This window comes from Schistocerca nitens, chromosome 4 (assembly GCF_023898315.1).
Source record: "Schistocerca nitens isolate TAMUIC-IGC-003100 chromosome 4, iqSchNite1.1, whole genome shotgun sequence".
NCBI classification, from domain to species: domain Eukaryota; kingdom Metazoa; phylum Arthropoda; class Insecta; order Orthoptera; family Acrididae; genus Schistocerca; species Schistocerca nitens.
Genome location: NC_064617.1, coordinates 226002530 through 226019918, shown reverse-complemented (window position 1 = coordinate 226019918; position 17389 = coordinate 226002530). Strand labels below are relative to the sequence as shown.

Genomic DNA, 17389 nt, shown 5'->3' with positions numbered 1-17389 from the left:
ACACGTTGAACGGGATTTGCATAGAAGTACGTTTTATGTTCGCATCTTGACCTTTTAGAGGTGTTAATCGAAAGTTTATCACTATGCTTCGCAATAGACTCGTGTTATTAAAGATAATGGTCCAAATCCCCGTCTTACCATTCTAATTTAGATTCCGTGCTTTCAATGAATCGCGTGAGGGGGGACATATACGAAAAACGCACACTATTTAAAGGCTGTACCAAATCCACAATTTTGAAGACACAGGAATGAAATTTTGTACCGTGCTTTTCATGAAATTAACACACCTGCTGACGTTTCTTCGATTATATGTATATTTAACTTTTTTATATAATTTAAAAATTTTGTTTTAAAAAATAATATGTGTACCTTTTTCTCTGAAACTATTCAAGAGATTTCTAAAAGATTTTCTCTGTTCAATCCGTTTGCGTATAGTAAGCTGCATTCATGAATATTTTTTTAACGTGTCGAATAGAAGAATTTTAATAATTTTATAATTCTGTAAGTGTAATATAAAATTCATGCAAAATTCCAAGCAGTTTGACCTGTATCTCAGCTTACACTCAGAATTTCAAAATTTACTATTGAGACAACATTTATTGAGTTTATAGAAACAACTGTACAAAATTTCGTGATTCTGTCTTTCATACATTCTAAGAAAATGATACATAAACTTCAAAAAACATTATTTTCAGGAAATGCAATTTAAAGTTCAAACTAACGTTTCTTATGTCACCTCTGTAGAAGGCCCCAGATTTGTACTCAGGGTCCTCTTTCCCTTCCAGGCTCCTCTTTTTGTTTCTTGTTTTCTGCCTTCTTTCCTTTACCAGGTGTTCAACTTTTTCAGCTGCAGAGAGGTGCTGTAAATCTATTTTTCTCAAGACGTCTTGATGAAATTTCGTATCATAAAGCCCTTTCTTCTCTAATGCCTTCCTTCTCCCTACGTTCCAGTCATTAAACACAAGAACTGCACCGTAAGTTAGAATTCTGACAACTGTAATAGATGAAAACGTGGTTTTAGCACATCTTTTCTGTATGAATAAATTCAGATACTCATGTTGAGTCTGGGTTTTTCCACGAACACATTTTTTTTAGAAGTTAGGATCGGCCAGAAACCTGTAAGTGAACTTGACAACATGCCGGATACAGTTTGGAAGCCTCAGGGGTTGTTATCAGTCTCAGCATGTAGATATTTACACAGTCTAACGTGGCACAGAAATGTTCTCACGTCTTGTGTTCACTAAGTTCTGCAAACGCAATTTATTCAGTTTCTCTATACAATGTTTGTGACCGTGGTATTACCGAAAGATGAAAGAATCGAAGACTTGTGTAAATCTGCGTCAGTAGCACAACGCTAAATAAGAATTGCTTCTTCGTAAGGGAAAAACCTAGTTTGTTATTGTTTCAAAGATACGGACTAGAGGTCCAGATGATCTATAAAACCGAACAATGTGTATCGCAGACTTTTAGATGTAACCTGTGCAAATTTTCTTGGAATTAATCCACGCAATCGTCGTTGATCGAGCTAGATTAAAGTGTTGCTTCAAAAAGTGCGTCACACATTTAATTGTTTTTCAGGTTCTTCTGATGCGATTTCACCTTCGAAACATTGGTAACATATTGTTTGGTGTCACCGCCAGACACCGCACTTGCTAGGTGGTAGCCTTTAAATCGGCCGCGGTCCGTTAGTATACGTCGGACCCGCGTGTTGCCAATATCAGTGATTGTGGACCGAGCGCCGCCACACGGCAGGTCTAGTCTAGAGAGCCTTCCTAGCACTCGCGCAGTTGTACAGCCGACTTTGCTTGCGCTGGTTCACTGACTACATACGCTCTCATTTTCAGAGACGACAGTTTAGCATAGCCTTCAGCTACGTCATTTGCTACGACCTAGCAAGGCGCCATATTCAGTTACTATGTCTTCTGAACAGATAATATTGTGAATCATGTAAGAGCGACGTTCATCATTAATGGATTAAAGTTAAGTATCAAACTAATTACGTCCGCTTTCTGAATTCTAATTCCTTGTCATGTTCCAGTCCTCACGTCAGTATAGTTCTTCCCTCCTCACGCCAGCCTGCGTGAGCTAAAACGCGTGCATTTCGGCCTCCACTAGTAACACGATGTTGGCCCTTCTGCCAACACAACATATTGTCCTTGAGTTCTATTAATAGATAAAAAATAAATTGAAAACTGACAGCCACGCGGGATTAGCCGAGCGGTCTCAGGCGCTTCAGTCATGGACTGTGCGGCTGGTCCCGGCGGAGGTTCGAGACCTCCCTCGGACATGGGTGTATGTGTTTGTCCTTAGGATAATTTAGGTTAAGTAGTGTGTAAGCTTTGGGACTGATGACCTTAGCAGTTAAGTCCCATAAGATTTCACACACATTTGAACATTTTTTTTGAAAACTGACATTTGCAATCAGTTTCATGAACACCCCCCCCCTCCCCGCCCCCACCACCATCCCGCCATCCCAGAAGGAGAATGAGACAGCCAATTTTCGTTCCCCATTTCTTTCCCAAGCGTGCGCTCCAGTACCGTCAAACCCTCTTATTTCCGTTTTTTCTTTCTCTACCTGATTTCAAACGAGCTAGTCTCTAATGATCACGACGTCGACGAGATATCACTTGTACATGTTTTTCTTGCTGACCTGGAGAGAAGCTATATAGGGGAGAGAGTGGGGGCACGGCCACAGGGCGAGAGCATCCGTCGCTGCGTTTGGGGGCAGGCAGCCAGCGGCCAGGTGCTAAGTGTGCCGCGACGTTTGCAGCCAGGCGAGGGGCTGGGACGGCCGCCATTGGCCGACTGCCGGCCGAGCCTCTGTTATAAGCCGCCGTGCGCTCGGACCGCGCTTTCGCACCACGCCGCCGTCGCCATGGCACAGCGTCACGCCAGACAGCCTCCGGTGGCAGCGCTCGTGACGGCCGCCGCTTTCCTGTCGGCGGCTTGCGCCCTCTCGGTGGCGGGCGACTCCCGGCCCGAGCCGGCGCTCGGAGGCGAGCCGGAGGCGGAGCTGGCGTCGCCGGGGGCGGACGCCGGGGGCGACGCGTACCTGGCCGAGGTGCAGGCGGACTGCGCCACCACGGGCGCGTCGTGGCCCTGCGCCAAGGCCAAGCTGCTGCGCTTCGCCGTCAGGGCCGCCTCCTCACCACGGCAGGTACGTGCCGCTACACGCCGCTCCGCCTCGAGCATGCGCGCGGCAGTCAGGGGTCGGCGGGATGCCGACGCACCATTCCGCCACCCACCTGTATACAGCAGTGTTTATGATTACATGTAAACTGAAGGCGGAGAGAGGAAGAAAGGAAAAGGAGAGGATCACTGCTGTCAGCTGCGTCGGGACATTAAGCGGAATCGAGTGAAAATGTGTACCGGACCGGGATTCGAGCCTTGGATCTCCTAGATGGAGAGAAGCAGCGATTAGTATGATTAATCAATAATTCAAAAACAGTCTTAATCGCATTTATTATTGTTATTATTATACCGCCAACCGGTTTAACCCGACGTAGGGGTCATCTTCTGGGCATTTACACCATTGGTCGACTGCTGGTGGTGTCACTCCTATCTACCCTGTTGATAATTTCCTGCCGTTATGTAGACAGGAGTGACACCACCAGCAGTCGACCAATGGTGTAAACGCCCAGAAGATGACCCCTACGTCGGGTTGAAACCGGTTGGCGGTATAATAATAATAAATGCGATTAAGACTGTTTTTGAATTATTGCTTGGATCTCCTGCTTACGAGACAGGTGCGTTAACCACTGCGCCATCCGCGACGCAGAGTTATCGCAACTGCGCGGACTATCTCGGCCAATGCACATTCCCAGCATGTACCACCTGTCTGCAGTCCCTGTCCATTTCCTCCATATTCGCTCTCTCAGATGCCCACAGGATGTCGAACATGGCCGAAAGGGCAGGCATTACACATTCATATAATTTGATTAGCCTAGCTGGGCAATGAATCCGCCTTCTTCAGTGCGGACGCACAAATACGTCCGACGCATAATGTGTAAGAGTTGCGGATTTTGCGTGGTGTCTCTTATTTCGGAAACCATGCATACATGTAAAGTGTACAGGAGTTGAAGCTTCCGGGCAGATTAAAACTGTGTGCCGGACCGAGACTCGAACTCGGGACATTTTGCAAAGGTCCCCAGTTCGAGTCTCGGTCCGACACACAGTTTTAATCTGCCAGGAAGTTTCATATCAGCTCACACTCCGCTGCAGAGTGAAAATCTCATTCTGGAAACATCACCCCGGCTGTGGCTAAGCCATGTCTCCGCAATATCCTTTCTTTCAGGAGTGCTAGTTCTGCAAGGTTCGCAGGAGAGCTACTGCAAAGTTTGGAAGGTAGGAGACGAGGCCCTGACAGAAGTAGAGCTGTGAGGAGGCGGCGTGAGTCGTGCTTTGCTTGGGTAGCTCAGTTGGTAGAGCACTCGCCCACGGAAGGCAAAGGTCCCGAGTTCGAGTCTCGGTCCGGCACACAGTTTTAATCTGCCAGGAAGTTTCATATCAGCGCATACTACGCTGCAGAGTAAAAATCTCATTCTGTATAGGAGTTAGTACTTTTTCCACCATCCTTTCGACTTATGACGTCATCCATTTTAAAGTAAGTTACCATTCAGACTTGGCTTGTAGTAATACCCTCGAAACGTCTTGGTCGCTAAATATTTATGACGCGTTTCGAGTAATCATCAACAGATAAATGTGGCCAAAATTAACACAAAAGACATAATTTGTAAAGCTTATTCATAAATACTGCGAGCTCATTTTTCGTCAGGCGCGAAAGTATTCATTGAATACAAGTACTTACAACACGCTTAGGAAACCTCTTACAAGTGAGAAATACAAGAAAAATCTACACTCCCATGTGCAATTTCCATTAAGCGTATTCTCAAAAGATGTTAAGTTGACACGTCGCATGCCAGACTGTGGGCAGTAGACTCGACAACCGTATTACTTCATCTTGACGCCAAATGGCTTAAGATCGAAACATACCAGGACATAGCGTTTACAATATACAAAACATCTTAAATATCCCTTCCACATCAGCATTTTGACTGTTTACTTGTGGTGCGCCACTCCATCTTTTCCTATGCCAATCTCCTCATCATGGTGTAGCACTTAAAACCAACATTATTGTTGTTTGTTCGGTATATTCGAATCACTGACTTCACCTGTAAGTTGTCCCCTTTACAAACACGGAAGTTATTCCTTTACTTCTTAAGAGGTGCCTTCTGACCGGTATTGACGCCATGTCTTAGAAACCATGATCTCTTTTGATACAAGAAATAAACAAATACCCTCTGGATGACAACTTTTTACTGCCGACCACACCACTGTTGACAAACTACACTTTATGGCGCCTGCCCTGAAGTCATATCTGCAACGTAGATCAAAACCTGTAGTCGGTAATAAAAAGTTGCGTTCCGGACGGTGCTCATTTATTTATTAGGTCGACGCATAAGTTCGTAGCGTTTTTCCGTAAGTTTAATAAACACAACCGATACACATAACAGAGACATTAGTCGTTGATAGTATAGTATCCTGCACTATTTACAATAGTCTGCCAATACTGGGGTAACTTTTCGATTCCGCGACTGCAGAAACCGCGTGGTTTCGAGTGAAGAACTCGTCGAGCCATGTTCGGAGCTCATTTTCATCCGGAAAGTAAGTTCCTCGAAAGTTGTTCAGTAGAGAGAGAAAAAGGTGAAACGCTAAGGGTGCAAGATAGATGTATAAGGTGGGTGCGGAATGACTTCTCATCCCAATTCCTGTATAGTGCTTTTGTCAGTCTAGCAGATTGCGGGCGGGCATCACTTCACGCAGTCTTCCTGGTCGTTGTTCTTGGACTGCGACTGCAAAAGGGCTCAGTTGTTGACAATATATGTCAGCAGTAATGGTTACATCTCGGGGAAGCAATTTGTGGTACACTACATCGTCGATGTTCCACCAGACGCATAGCATTGACTTTTGTGGATGCTCGCAAGTCTTTGTACTGGGAGTTGCTGCTTTGTTTGGGCTCAACCACTCCTTTCTTTTCCTTACGTTAGCATAAAGGCGTCATTTCTCTTCATCAGTAACGATACAGGATAGGCATGGTTGCTGTTGTTTATGAGCCAATTGATGACGAACAAGCAGAAATGGACATATGGCCACCCGATGATTTTTGTAATTTTGGCTTATAGTATGCGGTACCCATACACCCGATTTTTGAACCTTCTCCACCGCATGCAAATATCGCACGATGGTGGAATGACCACAGTTCATCACATTTGTCCGTTCTTGAGTACACTGACGTGGACCATTGTGCATTAATGCGTTTAAACAATCTTTATCAAACCGCTAAGCTCTTCCTCAAAGTGGAGAGTCAGTGATGTCAAAACAATTCTTCCTAAAAGAAGAAAACCATTATCTTGCCGTGCTCTGTCCAGCAGCATTATCCCCTTACACGCCGCAAATGTTTCTGGCTGCCTCCGCTGCTGTCACCCCACTATTGAAGTCAAACAGAAGAATATGTCGGATTTGTTCCGATTTCTCCAATTGGCATTCCATTTTCTAGAGTACATAACACCACTCATTATCTCCAAATGACAGAACGACTACATGTAAACTCAAATAGCAACAGTGAACTAGATATAAAAATGACAGATAAATAAACCCGTAACAACCAGAAAACCAACATGCAAAAGAAAACCGCTACGTACTTATGCACGAACCTAATATTACGTTATGTCCCTCCGTCTTGCCAGTGTTTTCCCCTTACTCCTTTCCTTGACAATTCTACGGTGAACCTCCTCACTTCTTATCTTTTCAATCCACTAGACTGTCAGCATATTAAACGTATCGATTCTCGTTTCCATCTTGCTCATCTTGCTCTCAGTCTATGATCCGATTCCATACAATGCTGTGTTCCAAACGTACTTTGTCAGAAATTTCTTCCTCAAATTAAGGCCGATGACTTATTCTTAATGACCTTCATTTGGCCTCTGCTGTCCACTTCTTTTATCCTTCCTGCTTCGACCATCATTCATAATTTTGCTTCTTAGCTAGCACAAGTCTTTCACTTGGTCTACTTCGTGTCCCCCAACTCCGATGGTAAGTTCATCACTATTCTCATTGCTGATACTCCTGATAACTATTTTTCGTTTACTTTCAGTACTAATTAAATATTGCAGCCAAAAGGTCCTATAATTCTTCTTCCCTTTCACTGAGAATAAAAATGTCACAAGTTAATCTCATCAGTGATATCCTTCCAACCAGAATGTTAATCCCACTCCCGAAACTTGCCTATTTTCCCGTTAATGCTTTCCCGATGTACAGATTGAACAGTAGGTGATAAAGACATCCCTGTCTTACGTCCTTTTTAATCGGAGCACTTTGTTCTTTGTCTTCCATTTTTACTGTTCCTTCATGGGTCTTGTACATTGTATGTTTCCGTCTTTCCCTGCAACTTGCTCCTATTTTTTCTGAGACTTTGAAACATGTCGTCATCATAGGATAAGTTATTGGAAGATAGGCAAAGACCTAGTAAATCTGGCATTCAGAGCAGGAGTATAGTGGAAAAAATGGGATCAATACCAGAATACGTAAACCTGATTATAAGCAATGTTGTTTGTAATAAAATGTTGGCTATTACGACTACAATACCAGAGAGAATAGCAAATAACGATATTTTACTTATTCTGCGTTTACAGTATGGTGGCAATAATACGTGTTTAGCATTGTGGGTCATGCAAGGGTAAACAGCGCCCAAAGTTTGTACCCAGGGCGCCAGCTATGGCAGCAACAACAGCTCTAACCCGTTTGGGCGTTGAGTCGAACTGACAAGAGCACCACATGGCAATCCGATTTTTTGTGTTTTTTTTATATTTATGGTACGTGAGCGAACTTTAGAACTCAAATATCTATCAGAAAAGCGGTTCGATGCAATTCTCAAACATTCTCGAGAAAGTCGACTTTGAATTTCTCCGACCATCTTTAATACGCTAAGGCAAGATCAATTTTTGTCGACAGGTCGTCTGGCTGTGTTGTAGAATGCTAGCCTACCACGTTTGTGGCACAGATTCGATTCTCAGCCTTGCCAAAATTTTAAACGAAGGTGCATTTTCCATGAACATTTTCGTGATAAGTAAAATACGAGGGTTATTCGGAAAGCAAAGTCCGACCGGGCGTGAAATGAAAACCACAGTGAAAATCCGCTACAGCTTTGCACAGATGTGTTGGCCAGTGTGTCTAGTATGGCCGTTGATCGCGTCACGTCGCTGTTTTCAGTTCTGTGGGCACAGCGAGCACGTGAAGATGCATAGAAAATAGCGTCTCCCGCCAGGTATGAGGGCCTAGTGAGAGATTTCGCCTGATGTTCTGCAGCCCAACATAATGTAAAGCGTAGACGGCTGCCTTCTACGACGAGCGTATTGGAAAGTTGGTACAGCGCTATGACAAATGCCGTAAGTCGAAGCGGCGACTATGTAGAGAAGTAGGAACTGATTGTTGCAAATAAAACATTTTTTGATTTTCACAGTGGTTTCCTTTTCGCGGCCGATCATGTTCCGAATAACCCTCGTACTTAAGGTTGAAAAACAGTTTAATTTGTAATGTTTCTTTTTCAGTTAAAACAATATTTTATAAAAGATCATTAATTAAGAATGTATATTTGCAATGAAAACTGGATTTGTGTGTGTGATTTGCAATTAGAAATGAGATGCGCACGTTTCATTAAAATAGTAATTAGATACCTGTTAGTTACTATATATTTGATAAATCTCATATTTAAATGAAGTAGATATTCGAAGTGAACGGAACAAAGAACGAAAAAATAATGACCGAAACGAGACTCGAACCAGCGATTACCAGTCTCGAGTGCTACTGTTTTTTAGGGTTCCGAGGCTCAAGCTGTAGAAACGGAACCCTTATACAGGATCGTTTTGTTGTCCGTCTGTCTGTTTGTCTGTCCGAGTGTTAAGAACCCTTTTTCTCATGAACGGGTCGACGTATTAAGTACAAATTTATGTCATGTATTCAGGTGTATGGTCCCTTGGAGGCCTAAAAATATTAAGCTTCTAAGTCACTTCAGTCAAAAGGTACGGTCATTTATGGCACATATTTTGATATTCGAAAACTCACTTATCAAAACCTATAGGATACTTCCCGATGGCCTAGAATCAAGAAATTCGGCAAGAAGCAAAGCTACACGGTACAAGTAAAGCAAAAAATCTGAAACTTCTTAAACCGTAATTATATCACATAAATAATATGTTTTGCCATTTGAACATACATTGTATTCATCATCCGTCAAAAGCATAATACACGAACATTATTGCATGTAAACATGAAATGTAAGTTGTGATAATCTTTTAATAAGTATATAGAAGATGTTTTCTTAAACCTTCGGCCGCGCGGGGTAGCCGTGCGGTCTGAGGCGCCTAGCTGCGGTTCGTGCGTCTGCCCCCGTCGGAGGTTCGTGTCCTCCCTCGGGCATGGGTGTATGTTGTTGTCCTTAGCGTACGTTAGTTTAAGTTAGATTAAATAGTGTGTAACCCTAGGAACCGATGACCTCAGTAGTTTGGTCCCATAGGAACTTACCACAAATTTCCAAATTAAACCATCTCTCTCTACATATGTAAACTGAAGTCTCCTGCTCGCTTCTTTTCCTACATCTGGATTAGTCTGAGGAACTACTGTAGAGATTTTGATACAGTTTGTAATTCCCGGGATCAGCACCTTACCAGTATCGACATCGATAACAGGCAAAAATCGATGAGATTCTCGATTCCCAGAATGGATGATATGTTGCATGGGACAACGGGGGCCATAATATCACGGTGGTTTTTTGTTGCTGGGTGGGGTCGCGTCAGAGATATGAAGGTCAATTTTGCTTTTTAAATGGGATGCTATAGTTTGGTACTTATTTTCTGATAGCGGCTATCGAGGCGAATCCAATGATGTGTAACAATAAAGTCTTTGAAAGCTAACGAAGGTAAAAAAAGGTGGCATGAACGTCCATTTACAGAAGGTGTTCGAAGTGATGACCATTGGTATCAATGCAGTGCTGCAATCTTCTTATCATGGATTGAGTGGTATTCCTTATCACAATGGTACTTATCGAAGCACATGCTCTGACAATTCTCTCTCGCATGTCTTCAGGTGTAGTGGAACGTCTTTATAAACAATGTCTTTTACGAATCTTCACAGGAAAAAAACCCAGAGGCGTCAAGTCTGGCGAACGAGCTGGCCACGACTCATCTCCTCCGCGTCCAATCCAACGATTTGAGAACTATCTCTGCAACTCATTTCTAACCATCAGCGAAAATGTGCCGGACGCCCATCGTGTTGATACCACATTCTGTTTCTTGTTCCTAAGGGCATTTCTTCCAATAGCAGACCTAATGTTTCTTGCAGGAATATGGTGTACTTCCTACCATTAAGATTTCCTCCGATGAAATAGAGGTCTATAATTCTGTACTCCAGAATCCCACACCATACATTTACTGACCACGATTTTTGGTGTGCAACTTGCCCAATAATGCATATTATGCAAACTAACATTACCTTGGTTCCTGAATGTAGCCTCGTCAGCAAATAAAACCAAATTAATAAATGTGTCATCCCTCTGAATCTGAAGTTGAGCCCATCAGCAGAATTCAGTGCGATGCATACAATCCGTACCAGTTAATTCTTGGTGGAGACTGATATGGTAAGGATGATATTCATGGTGATGCAGAACACGAACAACACTGCTCTGGCTCATGCCAGATTCCCTTGCAATTTGACGCGAACTAACACAAGGACCTCGAACCACAGTGGCAAGAGTACCAATTTCCGTTTCCTCGTTAGTAACTTCCCTTTGCCGGATGTGTTTTAGATGCGTTAAAGATCCAGTTCTTCTCAATTTATCATACACATATTTAAATGTACGACGTGTAGGGTGAATACGTTGAGGATATCTTTCAGCGTATCTCTAGCTCTCACTGAATTTCGTTGGCGTACTCCACAAATGAGAAGCATATCGACTTGTTCCTCGAAGGAATACATCATTCACATTCGCTTGAGTCGACGATACTAGTCTTACTCTTTCTATTAGTGTTGTAATACGAAATCGTCTAATGGTGTTTACATGTCAATGGCACGTTAGATTTATACGCCGTATTCGGCGAATATTTACTATTTGCACGATATACGAGAGAGAAAATTGTCGGAACATGTGCTTCGATAAATGCCATAGTGAGAAGGAATACCACTCAATCCAAGATAAGAAGACTGCAGCACTGCATTGATACCAATGGTCTTCGTTTTGAATACCTTTTGTAAATGGACGTTCATGCTACCTTTTTGACCTTCGTTGGCCTTCAAAGCCCTTACGGTTACACATCACTGGATTCGTCTCGATAGCTGTTATCAGAAAGTAAGTACCAAACTATAGCATCCCGTTCAAAAAAAAAAAAAAAAGTTGACCTGTTTCCGTTAGTGTTACAAGACCAGTTCAGTCAGTCATCCAGACTGTGCTCCTGCAACTACTGAAAAGAATGCTGCCCGTCTGCAGGAACCAAACGTTTGTCTGGCCTCTCAACAGATACCTCTCCGTTACGGTTGTACCTACGGTACGGCTATCCGTATCGTTGAGGCACGCAAGCCTCCCCACCAATATTATGGAAATGGTAAAAGATGTAGATGAAGATGAAATGGGAAATATGATACTGCGTGAAGAGTTTGACTGAGCACTGAAAGACCTAAGTCAAAACAAGGTCCCGGGAGTAGACAACATTCCATTAGAACTACCGACAGCCTGGTGAGAAAGGTGTATGAGACAGGCGAAATACCCTCAGACTTCAAGAAGAATATAATAATTCCAATCCCAAAGAAAGCAGATGTAGACAGACCCTACCTAGCAACAAAAAACCAACACCATATTACGGCCCCGTTGTCCCATCCAACTTTTGTCCCACAAACTTTTCAGCTACTATCATACTTTCGGAGTTATTCTTGGTGGCAATAGTTAGTGACTCACCCTGTATATAATTAAGTTTGTAGGGAACCCTCAGTGCGCCAGTCCTACTCACACTTTTCCTATGTTTTCCACCTTTCTGTGTTTTATTATTCGCGGAATTGTCAGTAGGACGGGCACCACTGCCTAAAGATTTGCGTCGCAACGAATTGTACCTAAAACTCCTACGCGGCAGGCGAGCATTCTACCACACAGTCACACGACCTGTCGAGGACAATCTACCTAGCGTTAATGTATTAAAGATGGTAGAAAAATTTCAAACTCAGTTTTCTCGAGAATTTTTGACATCAGCATCGAGAAATTTTGGGGAGATTAATATTTGAGCTCTGAACTTCACTACCATTAATATAAAAATTGCAGCTTTCGTCACTTTATTTTTCGTCATAATCCTCTTCAATGACCGTCTGTGACGATCACTCAGCACACACACTTTGTCCGCGTTGTGGCTTAGCGGATGTTTTTGTCTCATGGCAGATACGGGCACGTCATTCGCTCTGTGCCTTTCAGTCGTACGTCCAAATGTGATTTGGGAATGAGAAACCCGCTGCATAGTTATCCTGTTGTAGAGTATGTACGCCGGGCGCTGTGGCCGAGCGGTTCTAGGCGCTTCAATCTGGAACCGCGTGACCGCTACGGTCGCAGGTTCGAATCCTGCCTCGGGCATGGATGTGTGTGTGATGTCCTTAGGTTAGTTAGGTTTAAGTAGTTCTAAGTTCTAGGGGACTGATAACCTCAGATGTTAAGACCCATAGTGCCATTTGAACCATTTTAGAGTATGTACACAGCTCTATTCGCACCCACCTTTTACACTTGCGCTGGAATGCTAAACGCTTCCGTATCCAAACATATAATGTACTTATTGTCTATTTGATACTTCTTGCGTGATGGCGTCATGGCGATGCATTTTTAACGACGTGCAGTGTAGTTACGTAGAGAAAATGTTAGCACAAGATAGGAAAATTGGAGGGCAGAGTGAAACCAGTCGAAATTTAAGAAATGAAGAGCCATGAGGTCGACTCTGCTTTCTCGACCGTTAGTCTTGACTATTCAGTGCCACTGCATTCTCAATCTCGTATAAAAATCTGATGTCGGAACTGCAGACGACAGAAAGAAAGCAGTCACATTAAATTCCGAATTTAATGAGTTCATCCATGAGGATACATCTATACCAGGGTACTCTTATAATGGTCTTACAGACTCACAAGTGACACACACACAAGCACCCTCGGTTACGTCTACTCAAATCAAACAGTGTATCAGGCCCTCACAGAATTCCAGTTCGATTTCACGCTGAATACGCTGCGAAAATGCTCCTTTCTTAGCTCATTTTTATAGAGAATCCCATTCCCAGCAAAGTGACTAGAAAAAGAGTAGACAACTCCTGTACAAACCAAAACGTGTAAAAGAACGGATGTACAGAATTGTAGACGGATATGGCTGACGTCTGACGGAGAATCCTAGTGCATATTCTAAAAAGAAATATCTCCCAGGGAACCAATACGGATGCAGGCAAAGTACTTCGTGTTAAAAAGTGCTTGCTTTATCCACACACGCTATCTTGCAAACAGTAGATGCAGAATTCATCCTCTCAGACTTTTGATAGGCTTTTACCACAATACCGCACCGTCGACTAACAGCCACATACACTGTCTTTACATAAATAAAGGGTGGACGGGAATATGGAAACACTTCATACACAAAACATTAGTACGCCTAATACGGTGTAGGGAAAACTGTGGTATTCCAAATAGTTTTCAGCCACATTTAAATGGAAAACTACAGGTCCATTGTGGTTTTCAAAGGTATCTTATACCCTTCTCCCTAGAAAATAGAGGCAAGTCACGCACCCTTCTCTCCAAAGTAGAACACAAAGGTTGAATAACATTGAGATATGGTGCCTGCAATGGCCAGAAGAGATGTGACAATTCATCCTCGTGCTCAAAAAACCAGTCTTGGACCATGCGAGTTGTGTGAACAGCGCTCTCACATATTAGAACGCAGCATTACCATTAGGGAACAAACATTGTAGTATGGGATGGACCTGAGCAGCCGAAATTGTTACATAATTCTTGGCAGTAATGCGACCTTGCACAGCAACCATGAAGCCCATGGAACACCACGATATGGCCGACCAAATCGTCACCGAAGCCCCGCCATGTTTCACTCGTGGAACGTGGAACATAAACTCAGTCAGATGTGGGAAACAGTGTACAGGGTACAACAAGACTCACCGGACCAGATGACATTCTTCCATCGCTCCGTAGCGCAGGTGCTACGGCTTCGGCACGACATTTTCATGTTAGGGGCATTTGTATGACTGATGAGTCGTTTTGTAATTCCAGCTCAACATGCAATTCTGTGCTTATGAAGCTTCTTTCGTGCTGCTTCATGCTGACAGGCTACGCGAGAACGACATTCATTTCTGCAGTGATTTTTGCTGCTTTCGTCATTTTATTTTTCGTCACTATCCTCTTCAATGAATATCTGTCACGATCATTCAACATACACTTTTGTCCGCTTTGTGACTTAATGGATGATGTTTTCCCGGTTTTCCTGTACGCACGAGGGGCACTTGAAAAGTCCGTGCAACAATAAAAACTACTTACGTGTTTGTGGTAAACCTTTTTTATTTTTCAGCATAGTCTCCTTTTAGACTTATACACTTCGTCCAACGCTGTTCTAATTTGTTGACCCCTTCCGAATAATAGGAATTGTCCAAGTCTGCAGAACAGCTATTAGTTGCTGCAATCACCTCCTCGTCTGAATAAAATCTTTGTCCCGCCAGCAGTTTCTTCAAATTGGGGAACTAATAGTAGTCCGAGGGAGCCAAGTGTGAAGAACAGTTGGGATGTGAAACTAGTTGGAATCCTGCTGAGGTGTGTGCTGATGCATTGTCGTGATGGAAAAGGACATTTTTGCGGTCCAATCACTGGCGTTTTTCTTGCACCTCGGTTTTCAAACAGTCCAATAAGATGAATAATATGCACCTGTAATAGTTTTACCCTTTTCCAGATAGTCGATGAGGATTATCCCTTGCGAATCCCAAAAGACAGTCGCCATAACCTTTCCGGCCGAAGGAATGTTTTTCGCCTTTTTTGGTGCAGATTCTCCCTTGGTAACCCATTGTTTAGATTGTTGTTTGGTCTCAGGAGTATAGTAATGTATCCATCATTCATCCACAGTGCCGAAACGACGCTTAAAGTCCTACGGATTCTTCCTGAACAGCTGCAAACCATCCTTGCAACACTTCACACGATTCCGTTTTTGGTCAAGCGTGAGCAATCGCGGAACCTATCTTGCGGATAGCTTTCTCATGTCCAAATGTTTGTGCAAAATATTATGTACCCGTTCATTCGAGATGCCCACAGCACTACCAATCTCACGCACCTTAACTCTTCTGTCGTCCTTCACCATGTTGTTGTTGTGGTCTTCAGTCCTGAGACTGGTTTGATGCATCTCTCCATGCTACTCTATCCTGTGCAAGCTTCTTCATCTCCCAGTACCTACTGCAACCTACATCCTTCTGAATCTGCTTAGTGTATTCATCTCTTGGTCTCCCTCTACGATTTCTACCCTCCACGCTGCCCTCCAATGTTAAATTTGTGATCCCTTGATGCCTCAAAACATGTCCTACCAACCGATCCCTTCTTCTAGTCAAGTTGTGCCACAAACTTCTCTTCTCCCCAATCCTATTCAATACCTCCTCATTAGTTACGTGATCTACCCACCTTATCTCCAGCATTCTTCTGTAGCACCACATTTCGAAAGCTTCTATTCTCTTCTTGTCCAAACTAGTTATCGTCCATGTTTCACTTCCATACATGGCTACACTCCATACAAATACTTTCAGAAACGACTTCCTGACACTTAAATCTATACTCGACGTTAACAAATTTCTCTTCTTCAGAAACGATTTCCTTGCCATTGCCAGTCTACATTTTATATCCACTCTACTTCGACCATCATCAGTTATTTTACTCCCTAAATAGCAAAACTCCTTTACTACTTTAAGTGTCTCATTTCCTAATCTAATCCCCTCAGCATCACCCGATTTAATTTGACTACATTCCATTATCCTCGTTTTGCTTTTGTTGATGTTCATGTTATATCCTCCTTTCAAGACACTGTCCATTCCGTTCAACTGCTCTTCCAAGTCCTTTGCTGTCTCTGACAGAATTCCAATGTCATCGGCGAACCGCAAAGTTTTTACTTCTTCTCCATGAATTTTAATACCTACTCCAAATTTTTCTTTTGTTTCCTTTACTGCTTGCTCAATATACATATTGAATAACATCGGCGAGAGGCTACAACCCTGTCTCACTCCTTTCCCAACCACTGCTTCCCTTTCATGCCCCTCGACTCTTATAACTGCCATCTGGTTTCTGTACAAATTGTAAATAGCCTTTCGCTCCCTGTATTTTACCCCTGCCACCTTCAGAATTTGAAAGAGAGTATTCCAGTTAACATTGTCAAAAGCTTTCTCTAAGTCTACAAATGCTAGAAACGTAGGTTTGCCTTTCCTTAATCTTTCTTCTAAGATAAGTCGTAAAGTTAGTATTGCCTCACGTGTTCCAACATTTCTACGGAATCCAAACTGATCTTCCCCGAGGAATGCAGGTTCTGTTTGTTTGAAAATCATGGCCGGATTTTCGTTCGCCGCAGACAGGGGGAGTGGCATCGCAGTGAATGCATTCGCACAAGACATAGAGCCCCAACTCAAGGCCTTATGGTGTGGGGTGCTACTGGGTACAACCACAAATCACAGTTGGTGCCTGTCCAGGGCACTGTGACCAGTGTGTCCTACGTGAATGACATCCCGCGAACCATAGCCATACGATTGCTGACAAAATCGAAAATGTGTGGGATAGGGTGAGCAGATGAGCAGAGTTGTCACCAATCGAAAATGTGTGGGATATTGTGAATCAGCGGTTGCAGTTCTGTGACCCGATGCCAACCACCACAGATGAGCTTTGGAACCAGGTGAATCCAGCATGGATGGCTATACCACAGGATGCCGTTCGCGCCTTATTCGCATCGATGCCCTTATGTATGGAACAAGTCATCAGGGCCCCTGGGGGACCCCTGTGCCTACTAGGCAAGAGGACACATGCTGAACCAAGGTTACTGAATTGCTAACCATTTAAACAGAACTTACTAATGTACTTGACCTGTGAATATGAACGTCATTCTACACTACTGGCTATTAAAATAGCTACACCAAGAAGAAATGCAGATGATAAACGGGTATTCATTGGACAAAAATATTATACTAGAATTGACATGTGATTACATTTTCACGCAATTTGGGTGCATAGATCCTGACAAATCAGTACCCAGAACAACCACCTCTGGCCGTAATAACGACCTTGATACGCCTGGGCATTGAGTCAA

The 17389-nt window shown here is 43.3% G+C and overlaps 1 protein-coding gene across 1 annotated transcript in view; it reads left to right on the top strand.

Moving 5' to 3' along the window:
- The first annotated feature begins 2875 nt into the window (after positions 1 to 2875).
- Positions 2876 to 17389, top strand: part of LOC126252223 (uncharacterized) — a 95399-nt gene continuing 80885 nt past the window's right edge. The window contains exons 1-2 of the mRNA XM_049953094.1: positions 2876 to 3007; positions 3068 to 3157. Of these exons, the coding sequence (XP_049809051.1) occupies positions 2876 to 3007; positions 3068 to 3157 (222 nt within the window). The remainder of the gene's footprint in view (positions 3008 to 3067; positions 3158 to 17389) is intronic.